General features: G+C 39.5%; 1 protein-coding gene across 2 annotated transcripts; it reads left to right on the plus strand.

Annotated features, from left to right (window-relative positions):
• The first annotated feature begins 1704 nt into the window (after nucleotides 1–1704).
• Nucleotides 1705–4884, plus strand: LOC144526844 (leptin receptor gene-related protein). 2 transcript variants are annotated; one of them, XM_078264535.1, is made up of 4 exons: nucleotides 1705–1829; nucleotides 2210–2285; nucleotides 2917–3103; nucleotides 3333–4884. In XM_078264535.1, the coding sequence occupies exons 1-4, from the start codon at nucleotides 1814–1816 to the stop codon at nucleotides 3447–3449; spliced, it is 396 nt and encodes a 131-aa protein (XP_078120661.1). In that variant the 5' UTR covers nucleotides 1705–1813; the 3' UTR covers nucleotides 3450–4884. The 2 variants fall into 2 exon arrangements, with proteins under 2 accessions (XP_078120661.1, XP_078120662.1); XM_078264536.1 differs by having other exon boundaries at nucleotides 1706–1829; nucleotides 2210–2279.
• The last annotated feature ends 11787 nt before the right edge of the window (nucleotides 4885–16671 follow it).

The following is a 16671-nucleotide window of genomic DNA, read 5'->3' on the forward strand; positions in this document are numbered from 1 at the left end:
TACATGACTTTTCTGTCAGCAATTACCTAAAGTTAGCGATTAGTCCAGACAGGTATCTCCCAAGGGTGTAGTTATACCGTTAGCTATACTATTGTCACTCTCCACAATGCATTGAACTGTAACGGTATCTCCACTAACGTTGTCAGTCTCAATCTATCAGTAGCAACTAGGCTAACATTATGAAAGGGGCTAGCTTTATTAGCTAGAGTAGCCTACCAAAAGTTATTACCTGTTCATCAAATAGCTGTGCATTTGGAAAGACGGATGGAACTGCATTCGTTGTCAGTGACTTGTGGTCCTTTAGATTGCAGGGTTTTTCACAGTTGTCTGGGCTAAAATGATCAATACAAATTCACAACTTGAGTAGAGTCTCCGCCGGTGTCATGATGTCCAAGCCAGCAGCAAGAAGCCACAGTTGGTTCCTTTCTGGATCTCGCAATGGAAGTTTGTGGAAACGTTGTGGTGCCCATCTGTTTGATTTATTTTTACAATTTGTAAATGCACATTGAATCACCATGTTGCCTAGTCCTTAGTTTCCAATCCAATGCTTCAATACCAATGTACTAGGCTACTACTAGGTGTCCTGACTGTAGTGCGCTTCTCTGTTTACTTTTCGGCGCAGTACTACTAATCGGAGCAAAGTAAAATTCCGCTGCTGCTGAGAAACTAGTCCCTCAAAATGTAATAGTTTTATTTCCAACATTATTCTATCAACAGACATTTACATCGATAGTCTGGCGTTATAATTTATTTGCCTTTGGTGTACTGTGGCGTGGGTAAGACTGTTTTTGATGGCAGGTTAGCAGATACTGTTGACTTGCGCTAGCCTAGCACCAGCGAACTCTGCAACTGGAAGGACTGAATGAAAAGTGTTGAAAACGGTCTCCACTGATAAATAACACACTGGCTAACTTGGAAATAAGGTCTTATGTCCAAAATTCTGAACCACCCCTTTAAGCAAAAGTACACAAGTATTATCAGCAAAATGCACTTAAGAGTGTCAAAAGTAAAAGTATTCATTATGAAGTAAATGACTCCTGTGAGTGTTGATATATATTTTATGATTATAATGTATTAGATTATATTATTAGATGATTATAACTGATGCATATGTGTAAGCACTAAACAACATGTACATGTTGCTGGTCGAGCATGAGAATTACTTAGAATTACTTAACACACTGTTGGGTAGTTTAATTTGTAACATATTTTATAAAATAATCTTATGTTTAGTATGTAAAACGTTAATCAACAAAATAACTAGTAACTACACAGCAAGTAGTGGAGTAAAAAGTGGGCTATATTCCTAGGCACACAATGGAAATACTAAAGTACTGAAGTACAGCTTACCTCACAAATGTACCTATTAGTAACAGGCAACATTACACCACAGATATCATGTGGGTGTTTATCAAGCCCCTAGAAACAGCGCTGCATGGTCTCGTGCTCCCATAATAATAACAACGCGCGTGCTCCTCTTCACGAGGGATTGCAACAACCATGAGAGCGAACTTGATTGAACAGTTCGCTGAACAAGCACATTCTTGATGTGCCCCATGGATGTATTATAAGATGTGCCCACAAGCGGCTAACGATGGGAGTACCTAATTGTGTTCAGGTGTGGCTGCACGTTCAGTACACGGTTGGCAATGACGCTTAAATGACAGGCAGACTGCTGAGCTACTGTAGCTTTAAAACACCTGATGACAAAGAAGGAAAACCCCATGGAGGAAGCAGGAAGTTCGTTTACCAAGAAGGAGAGCACATAAACAATACACAAAGCACAGAGCAAAAGTTTCACACTTTCATCGCAATGGCTGGCATTAAAGGTATTGTATTTTATGCGTTTATTAGTCATTCGACAGCTCATTTAGTTACGCAGACGTTAATGCTTCAAAAACTTTGTTAGCCTAGTTTTCAACATTTTTGAAAACCTTTGCTGAATCATTTCGAAAGCTATCATCACAACACTGGCCAAGGATATTACGATTTGTTATAAGCTTTATAACGTTATCAATCAGTTTTAAGTTCAAAGTAATCGCTATTTTTGCATACAAACAAATTTTTGCATACAAACAAATTCCACAGCAAGTGTTAACGTTACAAATTAGCCTATTTCTGTTTTTGTGTGTTATTGTCTACGGACGGACACAAGTAGGCTATCGCTGTCGGTGTAATTTAATGTAATGTACGGTTTCTCTTCTTTCAGCACTGGTTGGGTTGTCCTTCAGTGGTGCCATTGGACTAACCTTTCTTCTTCTGGGCTGTGCACTGGAACAGTACGGGTAGTTGTTAGTTAACTAATAAGTAGCCTGTTTGTGTTATTGCATGACGTATACTCGACTTGACGTGCAATATTGAGGCTTAAAGGGATAGTTTTGACATTTTTTTGCAGTGAAGAAGCAGTTAACATAAACAACACACCACTCAAAATACCCTTAAAGTGGTGCTCCAGCAATTGAGTATTGCACATCCATAAAGTTGAGGGACTTTTAAGAGGCAGATTTAAAAAGAATAGTATAAATGAATGTCACAGAGGCTTAGAAATGCAGTCACCTGTTTGGGTCAAGCTCCATAAATGCTGAATCCTAAAATTTCCATAATGCAACTCAACTTGCAATTTGGTATAATCTCCTTCGCCATAGTCCCAAAGACATTATACACGTTTTTATACAAGCAAAGTCATACTTCTTACAACAGGTAAACTGAGCTTCATTTGTTAAATCTGTGGAATGCCCTTTAAAAATGTTCTTCTGTGTGTGGTTAAATATTTTTGAGTAGTTTGTTTTGGGATATTATGTTCTTGTTAAATCTGCACCTGTTAATTTTTATCTGACAAGCTGCAAACTCATGCCATTGTATGCCATAAAACGTGGATCGTTCTTCTTTTTAACTGTTCCATGTCTGTTTCTGTAGGGTATACTGGCCGCTGTTTGTCCTGATTTTCTACATATTAAGCCCCATTCCAACCTTCATATCCAGACGCCTCAGTGATGACACTGACTCCTCCAGCAATGCATGCAGAGAGCTGGCTTACTTCTTAACAACTGGCATTGTGGTATCATCTTTTGGGCTTCCCATTGTGCTTGCCCGCACTAGCAGAGTGAGTTCTCTCTCCATTTTGAAACACAAGTTGATTTTCAAATGGCAAACGCAGCCACCATCGTTGGCTTTTATTAGTTTGTGCAGATATTCTGTCTGCACCATTTCAAATGTTAGTATATTTCTCTTGCACTGTATCTTGAGAGATATCCACTGTCGAGCGTTGTGAAACCCAATAGACTATGGATTTCCTTTTAATCTGATTCAGTATGAATATTTTTCTTCTATAGATCCAGTGGGGTGCTTGCGGTCTGGTGATGACAGGAAACGTTGTCATCTTTCTCACTATCCTTGGCTTCTTTGTTGTGTTTGGAGGTGGGGACGACTTCAGCTGGGAGCAGTGGTAGAGTGCCGTCAGACAGTGGATAGACAGGAGGACAGATGGATGGATGGGTAGGTAGGTGGATAGTTGAATGGATAGACAGCAGACTGAGGCACACATGTGTCCTGCACTGAGGGGTGATGCTCATGTACAGTGCATGCTGCAAAATGTCAAAATGACTGGGTTTTCAGGTCGATTTTTATATTTAAGAGTATCTGGGTTGGAGACAACACTATGTGCCCTATTAATGTGCCTTATGTCTGGGACTAGAAAGACAATGATGCCTATCCAGCTAAACCCATGTATTTTTGCTTGTCTCGCTTTTATTTCAACCTCCAAATCACCCTGCTTATTGCTGCTGCCTGCAATTTCATTAGGCTTCATATAATCAATATAAAGGAATCCTGAAGAGTAACTCTATTGTAATGTACACTGCAATGCTCACTGCATTATCTGTCCTCATTGTTCAAGGGGGAAGTAGCTATACTGAATTATGGCTTGCTTATTATGAGCACTGTTTGCTGTTTAAAGTGTGATGGCAGGGCAAGTTGTCTTAATCAATGCTATCTGACAACTAGTTGAAGGATTCCTCATCAGGTAAAGATATATTTGTATGGAGATGTGTGTTTTTTGTTTTCATTTTGCTACAAGACTTTAAAGCCTTTTTTTGTTCTGGTGCAATTGTTTACAGTACATTCTCACCAAAGATCATTTTAGAGTGCAAAATGTAAGCATATTATTCACCGCTGAACTGTATTGATGTGCTATGCACTAATATGATTAGTAGAAAGCGCGGTTTAGTGAAAACAATACATCTAAGTGTCTATGTTCAGTTATTGTGTGAACAGGCCAGAGAAAACACCCATATCCATTTTATGTTCCTGCAGATGAAAAAGAAAATCATACTACTGACAAGAGCATGATATTAATTTACGTATGCTATTTTGCCATGTTGAATGGCAAATGCGGGAGAAGAATGTTTTTAGGCCAAGTTGTTTTTTGTCCTTTTTTAAAGAGGGTTTAACTGGCAAACTCATTCATAAGTGCCTGTCATCCACAGTGTGTATTTTGGTTAATAGAAAAATCACTGTGATTTGGTTTTTGAGTCCTGTTTTTGTGTTTCATCATCAGGGGCCATTGGAATTTGTAATTGTAAATCAATATTACATCCTGCTATATTTAATCATTGTCAGTAACCGACTATGAATGAGTATCTGACGTTTGCACGATAAGCCTACGTCATAGAGAAAATTCTAGTTAGTGCCCTATATAATTTCTGATTCCCTAATTTCATAACTACTTTTGAAGGAAATGTACTTTATGTCTCACAACTGACCTGTTCAAAAAGGAAAGCATACCCACACTAATGAGTGTTAAAAAAGCTCAGAGGTTATTTTATAAGCTCCTGACTGCATTTTGTTTTCTAACATTGATTAAAACTCTCTGTATACTGAAACAAACCTGTCTTGCTGTTTACTGCTGGTAATGGGATGACAGAAGTGACTCGTACAGTGGTTTGTGAAGTGGATGGAGATTTGACTTAAGTAAAGCTCGTCTCTGGGCAATAGTGATGGGATGATGCATTCAAAGGTGTGTGTGTGTGTGTGCGTGTGTGTGTTGCAATACTCAACAAGCAGTGTGAAAAAAGCTCTGTATTTTGCCTAACAGCCTATAATTTTCACTGAAAAACATCTGTCTGCCTCCCGGTGTTCTGTTTTGCTGTTTCCAAACACAAACATTATTATGACAACACGGACAGTTCTGAGAAAGCTGCATAATGAAAGACTGATTAAAAAGCAAACGTTATCTATTCAGGGTTAAAAAGGATGTGATCAAATCAATTAAGTGGTTTCATTTTATTTTCTGTTCACATGAGGAATGCACCGAAGCTGCCTCTACAATTTGCGTGTTAAGCCGAGTGCGTTTTCACCAAAAACACTCCACTCTGCAAGTTAATATATTATTTCTATGAAAAACATCTGTGCTTCCCGCCTCCAGTTATTGCCTTTCACAAGGGGAAGACGCAGCATGTATGGGCTAACAGGATATAACATGGATCCCAGAGGTTAGCGGCTGTATCAATGCTGCTGTGTGAGAAGCACTCCGGAGAAGATCCACACAGGTGCGTATGTACAATTGTTGTATATTTAGTTGCAGCACTGCGTTGCCGATGTGTGGAAAAGGAACTTCGTTGACACTGTTCTCGATTATAAAAAGGTTTGTTATTGTTTATTTCAGCATCAATTTACAGACTCCATGGACATCTGGAGAGACGACCGACCCAATCTTCAAAATTTGTCGCTCTGCCTTTTCTTTGTGTGAACACAGTATATATCCTGTGCATTGTATTAACATAAGACGTAATTTATGTAAGTATATGATTGGAGTAGGGAACTGACCAATCAATGCCTTTTATCTGGCACAACTCCAAAAAAGGACTCTTCTGTCTTGGGGGCCCCTCTGCTTATGTTAACAGTTTCCATAGGTTTTCAATAAAAGTGGGGTAAAGTTCATGCATCTCCTTATAGCAAATCTTAAGTCAAAGTTTATAGAAAGTTATATAATGTTCATATACTACACAATGCATAATGTATTATATACTGCATGAAAATGCTTGGTTGTGTAAAATTTAAGAAATGAGTTGACATGTCAAAGAGAGGGTTTCTAAGCCAAGGTTACACTCCTCGGCCAATAAGTTGAGGTCCGTCAGAACCACGCGTTTACACTATGCAAGTGAGAGACACTGAGAAGAAAAATGACGAAGGTATGGAGATGGAAGAAAGAGCCTAGGGACACCCATTCATCTCTGTTCCAGGACAGCTGTTGCCTGGCAACAGTAAAGGCATCAAGAGCATTCTAAAAGACTGAGTATGGCCTTGAACACTACAACAGAGTAACACAGTACAGTTATGGGAATGTAAAACACCGAAGCATTATGGCATTTACAATAATATTAAATTAAAACCTGATTATTTTGCTATCTTAGTTTTAATTTTTATATATATATATATATATATATATATATATATATATATATATATATATATATATTAGCTGCCTACACCAACTTAGATTTAACTTTGCCTCAAGTACTCAAATGCAGACAGACGATGCGTACACATTTCATTACAGCAGCAGGCTATACATAACTGCTAAAGAGGCAATCAACAACAACACATCAGGGAATCAATAAAAGACACATAGCCTGGGGACGGGCTATGTGAAGCAGACACATCCATACAGTGCTCCCCTCTGGCCGGGAATCAAATGGACGCTGGGCAGGCAGTAATGGGGAAGAAAGGGAGGGCGTGTGCACTGACAGCCATTGGTAAACGGAAGTGTCACAGCCAATCGATGCGCTCTCGGGGTCGGGAAGGGGAACTAGCGCGAATGGCACAAATGGAACCTGATAAAAAGGGGCGCGTGCTTCAGAAGCGCGGCAGCGAAACAGGAGACCACGGGGTACCACAACCGCATCAGCGCCTGGGACAGCGGATACACCACCGGTAGGACTATAGACTGCATTTAACCGTCTTGTGAGAAAGACAATTTAAATGTTCCTCAATTCCTAGCGAAAAAAATGTATATTTATTCACCTTTCTATAGGTTTAATCGACCTCATCGTGCATTGGGTTAACCTAACCCTGTTTGCACATTATCCATCTTAAGTTAATTAAACTAAATGATAAAGGAATTCTTTGATTCAGATTTTTGTAAAAATAAATAAATAATATGTTTCACGATGCGCAGGTGGCAGGTTTCCGCCATTTGAGCTGTACATTTGCTATTTTCGAATTAACATGAGTCAAAAAATCTGCACCGAAAGGTCTTTTGATTCAGTCATATCACGTAGGCTTCTTGTCTGTATACTGCTCCTCATCTCTCTCAGGACTTGGTAGCCCATTGTGGGCATCTCTCTTCCTTTTCTAAACCGACGTGTTAAGTTTTGTCAGTGTGTGTCTAGTTTGAACATATTTCTAAAAGAATGATAGGCTGCAATGGATACAGCCTACACACACGTTTCGGGGCACTTTCCATGAAGTACAATGATGAAGATGATGATGATGATGATCCAACAAGGTCAAGTGATTCTCACTTCGTGTTTTCTCTTACTACAGAGGAAAAGATGTTATAGAGAAGCAAATGAGTTTGGAATCTATTTGAGTTTGGGACAATTAAGGTGTGGATGGTGGAAGAAGAGTGAATATTCGTGTAAATGGTGTGATGGAAAACACATTTACTCAAGGGACTACAGATGAAAATTAGCTTTTTTTGCTAACTCTGGCACATTTACATTTTGAGTGTAAACAAAAAATGTCAATTGATGTGCATTATCCCTTTTAAATAAAAAATAAATAAAAAATAATGGTAATGCCATTACACAGTCAAACACTGTAAATTTAGCAAGGACGTCTGAGTTAAATGAGGTCAACCAAAACATCCAGAAAATAAATGGCACTAGTTAGCCCCTAGATTTCACCCTAGAGGAAAAATCCACATCATATTTCTGTTGGGACTTAATGTGTCTTACTTATATCAATATAGAGACTCAATAGTGACCTTTTTATAGTCTGTGTAATAGGGGAGAATAGGGATAATTGTAACAGTTTTGTATTGATCATCCCCATGTTAGTGATTGTTTGTGCTGAACCTTTCAAACTTAGATTAAAGCTACCACCGTTTGTTTGCTACACGTACACAACTAAAAGGGCACTTGGAGAGCGCTGACCTCTGCCAAGGCATGCCCTATCTCACACAATGCAGTGTGAATATTTCCAGTCGGGAACAACTGGTGAATTAAACACCACATGAATGCAGCACAAAAACCCAATCCCGCAATGTCAAGTGAAACAAAATTACTGCATCCGCCCTGTGATTCGAAAAAGCTTCAAAAGGTAATGGTTTTCTTCCTTGGCCCATGCTACACCCTTACACCAAGTTTCATGAAAATCGGGCCAGTAGATTTTCCGGGATCCAGCTGACAGACAAACAAACCAACCAACCAACCAACAAACAAACAGACAGACCAAACTGAAAACATACCTTCCTTGGCAGTGTTCTACTGTTGCAACACTGTTCCAGTGACACAAAAGTAGGCATTGCTTGCTTTTACATAGATAAAATGAACACAAAATATGTGCATATGTGTAAGTTAGTCAGGATGTAATAGCTGGGATTGGTCATTATCATTATCATTATTGATCATTAGGTTTCATCTCTAGATTTACTATTAATAATAAGTGCAAGGTATTGTTGAAACAACTGGGAGCAGAACATGTTATAAATTCTTAACATATTCTGTAAAACTGTGTTATTGAACAAACATAATCTTTTCATTGGCATACGTGTTCAACATTCAAACCTTATTTCTTTTTTAGTTTACCTTCTTAATATGTTTCATGTACGTATGAGCATGTGGTTTTGTGTGCAGAATAATTTGGTTCAAGCTTCACTGAGAAGGAAGTGTGTGTATTGGTCACACTAAAGCGATTCATTTCTGCCAGCTCACATGGACAGTGTTACCACCATCCGAATGTCTCCGCAACTTCTATAATATTCCAACTCTACAACTCTGAAGGTCTTTACAATCTTAAGGCTGGAGTTTTACTATGCTAACAACATTTATTTAAATGTTTCCCCTTTTTAAAAACAAGTTTTATTTCAATTACAAAACATAAGAATTTAAAAAAAACATTACAGTGATTCAACCCTAGAGTATGATTTCTCTTTTATAAATCATTTTTGGGCTGTGAAAGGGTTGACAGTAGTGACATTTCGCTAGTCTTTAATTACATTTTAGGAAAGAATTTCAGACGTGCACTTTCGTTTACTGTAAGCTCAGTTCATAGCAGTTCTGTGTAGTGCCCTGGGCATGTTGTGGTTTAAACTCAACTGGCCACTGTCCTTTTATTCTCAGTCAGTGCTGAAACAACAGGGCACATACATCCAGGCTTGTGTCAAAAGGGCTCTGGCTACCAGACTGATGACTCACTTGACTGGCTGCTTGGTGGCTTTACTGGAGTTGTGGTTGCCATACTGCCTTTTCTGTTGCTGAACACTGATGTTCCGTTTCCAGCTGATGAACACATGCCGTGTCTGCGCTAGGCATTTAGGTTTGCAGACTGGGTGAGTGTTTGTCATAGTGGGAACTGTGATTAAAAATAAACAAACAGCTGATTGTGAATACAGAAAGCAGTGTGCGTGTGTGTGTGTGTGTGTGTGTGTGTGTGTGTGTGTGTTGGATGGTAATCTGAACTGTGATTGGATTAACGGTCATGTATTTAGGCCGCTTTTTCACCGCAGGAAATTTTCTCTGGAACAGGAACCTAGTAGAGGGAGGTACTTTCCGAAAGTACAGGAACCTTCGGGGTGGGGTTCGCAGGGATGACTGTCACTGATTGGTCAAACAAACACAGCATGGCTGCTTCAACTCGACTACAGCTTTATTCATAAAACAAGGAAGTACTCTCCTGTCGATTTATGACAATTTTAGGACGAGGGGAGAACATTTATCTTTTTTTAAAACATTACAAATAAAGTTAGGCTTTGCTGTCGGCTTCCCCACAAGGAGCTGTGAATGAGAGAAATAAAACTTTATTTTCTGATTGTTCCACAGCGGTTCAATCTAAAGCAAAATAAATAACCATCAAACACTCAACAGATGATTTACTGTGGAGGCAGACGCTTTTAGTTTCATTCTTCTCTGAATTTCATTCATACCTGTGCAACAATAAACAAGGAAGTAGGCTACTCTAGTATCGATTCATGGCCCTCTTGTCAGAGGCAAACATGTTGCACCTTAGATTGCGCTATTGTCAGGGGTCCTTGTTGCTGATCAATCACACAGTTTCTGCTGGCCATAATAGGCTTCCCCTAAAAAAGGTTGTAAAAACCTTTTTCCTGCCAACCCTGGCTACCGAAATCTGGTGCCACTGATATGTCTGCGCTTCTCTCTGTTGCTCTGAAACACAAACACCGCTGCACATGACGCTAGTTAACACTATACTCGACAGCAGCTAACGTTAGCCTACCGCTAGCTAGTAGCTGGATTAAACACGGTTAAAATGCTGACAGCTAACGCTAAACGGTGTAAAGTGTGACTGTTTTACTGTAGAGGATTCAACACCGGGATGTAACAATCTGCAGCTGCCGTCGGAGAAACAACACAGACGGTGCGTTCAATGAAACTGGTAAACTACAGCCTCGTGGTGCTTTTGAAGTTATTGTAAATGTCCTTTTCCCATCTGATGGTTCAACAGCAATTTACTACTGAAATTAGTTATTGTTATTGTTATACATTAATATTAAACATTTCATTTTGACCATATGGCCTTAGCAATAAACAAGCCGTTCTTTAATGTCATCAACTGTTGTTTAGTACTTTACTTTTTTAAAAAGTATCGGTTCAGGCACCGTTAATTATGTATGCGATTAATTTCGATTAATTAATCACAGAGTATGTAATTAATTAGATTACATTTTTTAATCGATTGACAGCCCTAATTATTATAATATAAATAAATGGACAATTTTTATGATGTAGGCCAAAAATGAGCTTCCCCTCTTTGAAAGACCAGCAACCACCACTGTTGCTGTGATGTGTGATCTGTGAAATTTGTAATCCATACATTGTTTGTCTTTCAGGCTGACAATCTGCTGACGTGAATTTCCCGCCCATCTTCTCACCACTTGCTCCCGGAGAAGAGCTTCAGCTGTGAGTACACTTTCATAGTGCTTGGGTGGGAATATTGTGGTCAGAGCCTTGTTGCTGACAAAGCAAGAAGAGATTTGTTTTCTATGTATCAGAGCTATTTGCTGAAAACATCACAGTAAGTCCGCAGTACAGTACATTGGTCAGTATTAAAGATAGGCCTAATCCTTTCTAGCACTTGACCACTTTCAGATTGCTTATACGATAAATGTGATTGTGAGCATGCCCTTGCAGCCCTAATATAGATATTGATATAGATACAAGTGGTGAACAGGAAGTGGTAGGTGTATGATGTGTGTGGGGTCTATCAGGGTTAAAGGTGCTGTAGGTAGGATTGTGAAGATCCATGACTTAGCCAAAAAATGTGAACATCGACAACTTCTCAGTCCCTCCCCCCTTTCAGGTAAAGCCCAAAACGGTCTCCTAAGCCCCTCCCCCGACAAAGGAGAATGAATGCGTGTGCATGAGCAGTGATTGACACGCAGTTAGACACCCCCCCTGGCCCCGATTGGTGTATCTGAACAGGGAGCGGTGGGTTTTTGCAAATCGCACTACAGGCTGTAGGTGGTGCCAGAGGAGCTGGATTTTTTTTTATTACCTGCTTCATGTAGTTCTACTGAAACATAGGGTCAGTTTCAGCAAATATGACAGAAAGTTAGTTTTATAAGTCTTACCTACTGCACCTATAAAAGGCCCAACCAGTCGCTCCACAGCAGCATATACCGTACGGTAGCCACCCTGTGTGTAAAGGTTATGGTGAATCACATCAGTTTGCTCACAATAACCTCAGGGGCACAGTCCATAGCTGCACACTGAGTAATTTCTGTCTCAGCTGTCATCTGAAGGATTCATGTTGAGCCATGTAGACACTGAGGATGCCAACTGGTGACACTCACCAAAAGGCCCCCTCTGTGCCCCAAATCCTGAAGACTCTGCCAAGCCTTCAGTTACCTCCTTAGTCTCCAAGTCATTTGTTATAAATCACACCGGCAATAGAAAGTTTTGTCTTGTGTAAGTGCTGACACAGACCGTACTCATACAATACCTCAATGGGCGTGAAATTGGGTGACTTGAATATCATGGGGTAATTAGTATATGTGTGTGTGGGTGGGTGTTTGAATTTGACAGAATGGCACACCCTCAATTATTAGGCTTTCTCAGCAGCTCCAATCAAACAGTGAGTCATCCAGAGTCAAAGTTGCCATGTGTCCTGACCCACCAATTATTTCTCATTTCTTTCTTTTTCTAACAAACACATGGTGTGACAGCAGAACCGACCTAAAATGGTCTTGTGGCCCAGTGGCAATAGGTTCACAGTCTGGCCTCTCTTTCTGTCTGTACAGTAGGGCAGTGGGTTGCCATCATGTGGCCTCCACACTGACGTCAGCTTTCAGCTGGCACAAATTGGTGTGTTGTTTCTCTCCCTCCTCAACAAACTCTTCTCAGCCTTCACCCGTCTCTCTGCTGGAATCTGCTTTTCTGCACTGAATGCAAATACAAACGGCTTTCCATGATGAGTTTCCATGGTGTTTTGATTTTTTAATTAGTTTTTGACAAGAAATCCAAGTCGACAAGTGTTTTGCATTTTTCTTTCAGTCATATAGCTAATGTGGCTTTGGGGTAAGTGTTTAAAAACGTGTTGAACTGTTGAATGATGTTTGATAGATGTCAACTCAGATTGCACGGTAGAAGAAATGATGTTGACATTTACATTCTGAGAGTTAAATGAACATTGACAGTTTTGCTTTACGATAACACTTTATTTTAACTGAAAAGTTAAAATAGTAACAGATTCATTTCCTGTTGATCAACTAATCAATCAATCGACTAAACGTTTTAGCTCTACTTGAATGGAAAGGAGCTTTGGTGAACTCATATTTCTCATGTTTGTAATCTATAATTTTATCCATCCCTCTCTGTGCTGTAGATGTACTGTAATAATTCCAATAAGCTAGAATGTATATATTATTCTGTGGTTATTATTGCAAGTCTGACATCCGCATAGAGTGCATCAACTGCTTTGTGTGTAATACATGCCCACACAAACAGTGTGGGAAGGAGGGATAAGATTAGAAAAGAACTTGTTGCAGCCTAAATATTGATTAGTTTCATATTCTGTGCTGTATGAATCAAATTAAGATGATGTGTCTAAGAGGGTTGTCACCCCAGATGGGACGTACAGACTTTAAGCACAAAGTGTCTGAAAGTAAACAAAAACGGGCAAAAAACACCCAGTGAATACAGGAGAGTGTTTTTGTTGTAGGTAGGAGTCTGTGAATGTCCCTATGCTAGTATAGTAACAGCCCAGCAGCTCAGCTTTGATGTAATGTTTGTTTGTATGTCATTAATTATACATGTAGATATTCCAGAAATATGAAACATGCAGTGTCAGTGTAAAGTCTATTCATCCCTGGGTCACCACATGTATGTCATTATGTCAAATTCAGTTGGTAATCTGCATAGCTGCAATTAAATTGTAATATATTTTCAGGCATAGTCACAAAATAGTCCAGGAGGAATGCAGTGTGTTTGCAGGTGTGATTTACATTATGAGCAATAATAAATTAGCATGTAGCCTTCTGGCCATTCATCTAACATTTGCTTTCTGTTGTCTGCAGCTACTACATCAAAAATAACTTTTTCATAGAGCATATTACAAAACAAATGAAACAAAAGGCGGCACACGCCACAGTATCATAGTAAATGGGACTATTGACAGCAATACAACATGCACTGTTTTTCATGCCACCTGTGCTGTTATACTGTAAGTACCTTGTGACTGTGTAATCAAAAGAAGATTGTGAGTTTAAAGACTTTATGTTTCAGGCAGCTCAATCTGTAACCTGGGGGCCACAAGAGAAGGACGCCTACCTTATTCTACTTTTTCTTCTATTTGCTTCGAGAGGTTGTCAACAGTAATTTTTTTTAACCTTCAGCTTAATTTATGAAAGATTATTAATGACAAACAATACGATTTTGAAATACTTTCTAAAGTCAACATAAGCAAACTAACTCCAAGGCTTTTTTTTTTTAAGATGATTTGACTTTGGAGAAGAGACAATGTTTCAAAATAGATTTGTGGACACTGAACAGTGACAATTAGTATAGATGAGTAATGTCATCCCATCAGTAGTGCTATCAGTGGACATCAGTGTTGTTTATTCAAGGTGTGAATAAAGCGGTGTGGTGTTGTTTTGATTGAATGAATGTGGGCAACCCCAAAAGACAAAGAGGACCTGCCATAGTTATTTCAGAAGCTGTCGTGTCTTGTGACCAGTGCTGCTTACTTCTCCATTTAGCACTCGCAATTTGACAAGAGAGTATTTGGAGACTTACATGGAATACATGTTCGTTTTCCACTGAATTGATCAAAAGTTGGGTAAGTGAAGTAAATTTGCTTCATAAGTGCATAATACTGTACAGTATGTTCTTTGATTTCTGTCCTTAATATTTCCTTCAGTTAACAGTTACTCCGACTTATCTTATCTGGGTGTTAATGAGTGACTACTATAAAGTTAATTAATCATGGTTGTGGCACACAGATGGCTTTGAAAGCTCTCACTGTTGGACTACAGAGTAAGAGAATGTAATATTAACGCAGTTCCACACATGATTTCTTGAGCCTCCTTTGTTTTGGCGCAACAAAAGCTACCTTTGTGTGGGTGTCCCAGCAATTTTAAATGTATGACAGCGACCGAGTCGCCTCTACATCCGTCTATTGTGCACAGACGCTGTGTGACATAGATTGACTGGTCAGATGGGCAAAGTTTCTCACTGGTGACATGCAGCCCTGCTGACCTGCTGACACAAGTGCAAACTATTCACTTGTCCATCCATTCTCTATAAACACTTATTCTTGTTCAGGGCCAATGAGGGGCTGATGTCTGTTGCCACAGCCAGAAGGCAAATTTTGTTTGAAAAGAAGCTGGAGGCAGCAAAAAAAACATTGTCTGTCGCTAGTAATGATGACGCAGTGATTAATGACGATTCTCTCTGACCAATCAGTAGACTGCAGGTTTTCACGTCACCTTTTGGTATCGCCTCAGCTCGCTTGGAACCTCGATGGAGGTCATACTAAAAAAAAGTACCTGTTAGCAGGTACCAGGGACTTTATTTTGTAATGGAAAACCAAAAAAGGCGAGTGGAGTCGAGGCGAGTCGAGCAGGTACCATGTAATGGAAAAACGCCATATGTTTACACGGGTAACTGACGCCCTTCTATGCTCTTGTCAAAGCCACTAGACTCCATTGACAAAAACAGTACTTTGACCTTGCAGAACACAGTTGCGGCAAGGTAAAGCTGCAGAGCTTTTTCTCTCCAGTGTGCCCAGAGACAACATACTTAACTCAAACTTTAAGCAGTCATGTTTAATGGAAGAAATAATAGCTTTAAAGAAAAGTACGTCCATGGCCTTTGCTTTGTCCTTGTTGTTGAGTTGATGGTGTACTCCTAGCACAATGTTCCCTTGTGTTCTCTTCAAAATCCAAGTCAAATCCTTACAATCTGCATGTCAAGTACTGCCTCATGGCTTTTCATTCTGTTGCCCGCTTCACATCAACAATCAATTATTTGTAGAGGTACAGGCAGCCACCTAAGGGATGACATATTGCTTGGGTTACAGGGATAAGAGTTTACTTGAAGTTTGTTTCTCTAGGTGAAGCAGTGCATTTTCTAGTCCAGTGTATGTTGTCAGTGATCTTTTTTGATTTAAGTGGTCTCGTTGGTTTTAGGTTGTAATGCTCTTCAGAGTCTCAGGCTCATTACGACCGTGGATGTATTCACAGAGCCCTGACCTTTTCACTGAAGTGCTGATGGCACTACTGGGAAGATTGTTTTTGCTTGCATGCAGCTGCAGGTTTCTTGTAGATAATGTGTTTCAAAAGTGATCACTGATGTGTCCTTTCAAAGTGCTCAACCATCTGCTGTCAGTCTACCCTAAAAATATATATATTCCAGACGTTGTGTTTGAAATGTACTATGTTAACACAGAAGATTATCTAAAATGAGGCAAACCATTGACAACAGTTGTAGTAGTATTAGTAAGCCTATAAGTAGCAGTACTACAATATGTATAGCCAGGCAGTGTGCTACAAATGTAGAGATTCACAAAATTTAAAAAAAATTAAAACGAAAGTGTATCTGTAGCGTGAAACGTGCAGGTGAAAAATGCGCCTGAAACGTTTGTGGTTGAGATACTGGGTAGTTAAAGTTCTTGAAAAAACAATACTAGCATTAAAATTAATTTGTCTGTTACATAAAAACGTTGGTTGGACTTCCCTGGCAGAGAGGCGTAATAAACACTGGTATTTGTTTATCTTTAAAGCCCCCATTAGTACGCTAATTCCTTTTATATCACAATGATGCGGACTGGAACTTAGGATCTTATCTAACATGCTGTCATGACTGACTTACACTTATGATCCCACTAACATTCTGCATTTGGAAAGTCAGCCTTTTCACTCAGTGCTCCTAACTCATTGAATGACCTACACCTTGCCTTGAGGATCGGTACTCTCACCTATGGACAGTTCAGGGC

The sequence above is a fragment of the Sander vitreus genome, chromosome 12 (assembly GCF_031162955.1).
Source record: "Sander vitreus isolate 19-12246 chromosome 12, sanVit1, whole genome shotgun sequence".
NCBI classification, from domain to species: domain Eukaryota; kingdom Metazoa; phylum Chordata; class Actinopteri; order Perciformes; family Percidae; genus Sander; species Sander vitreus.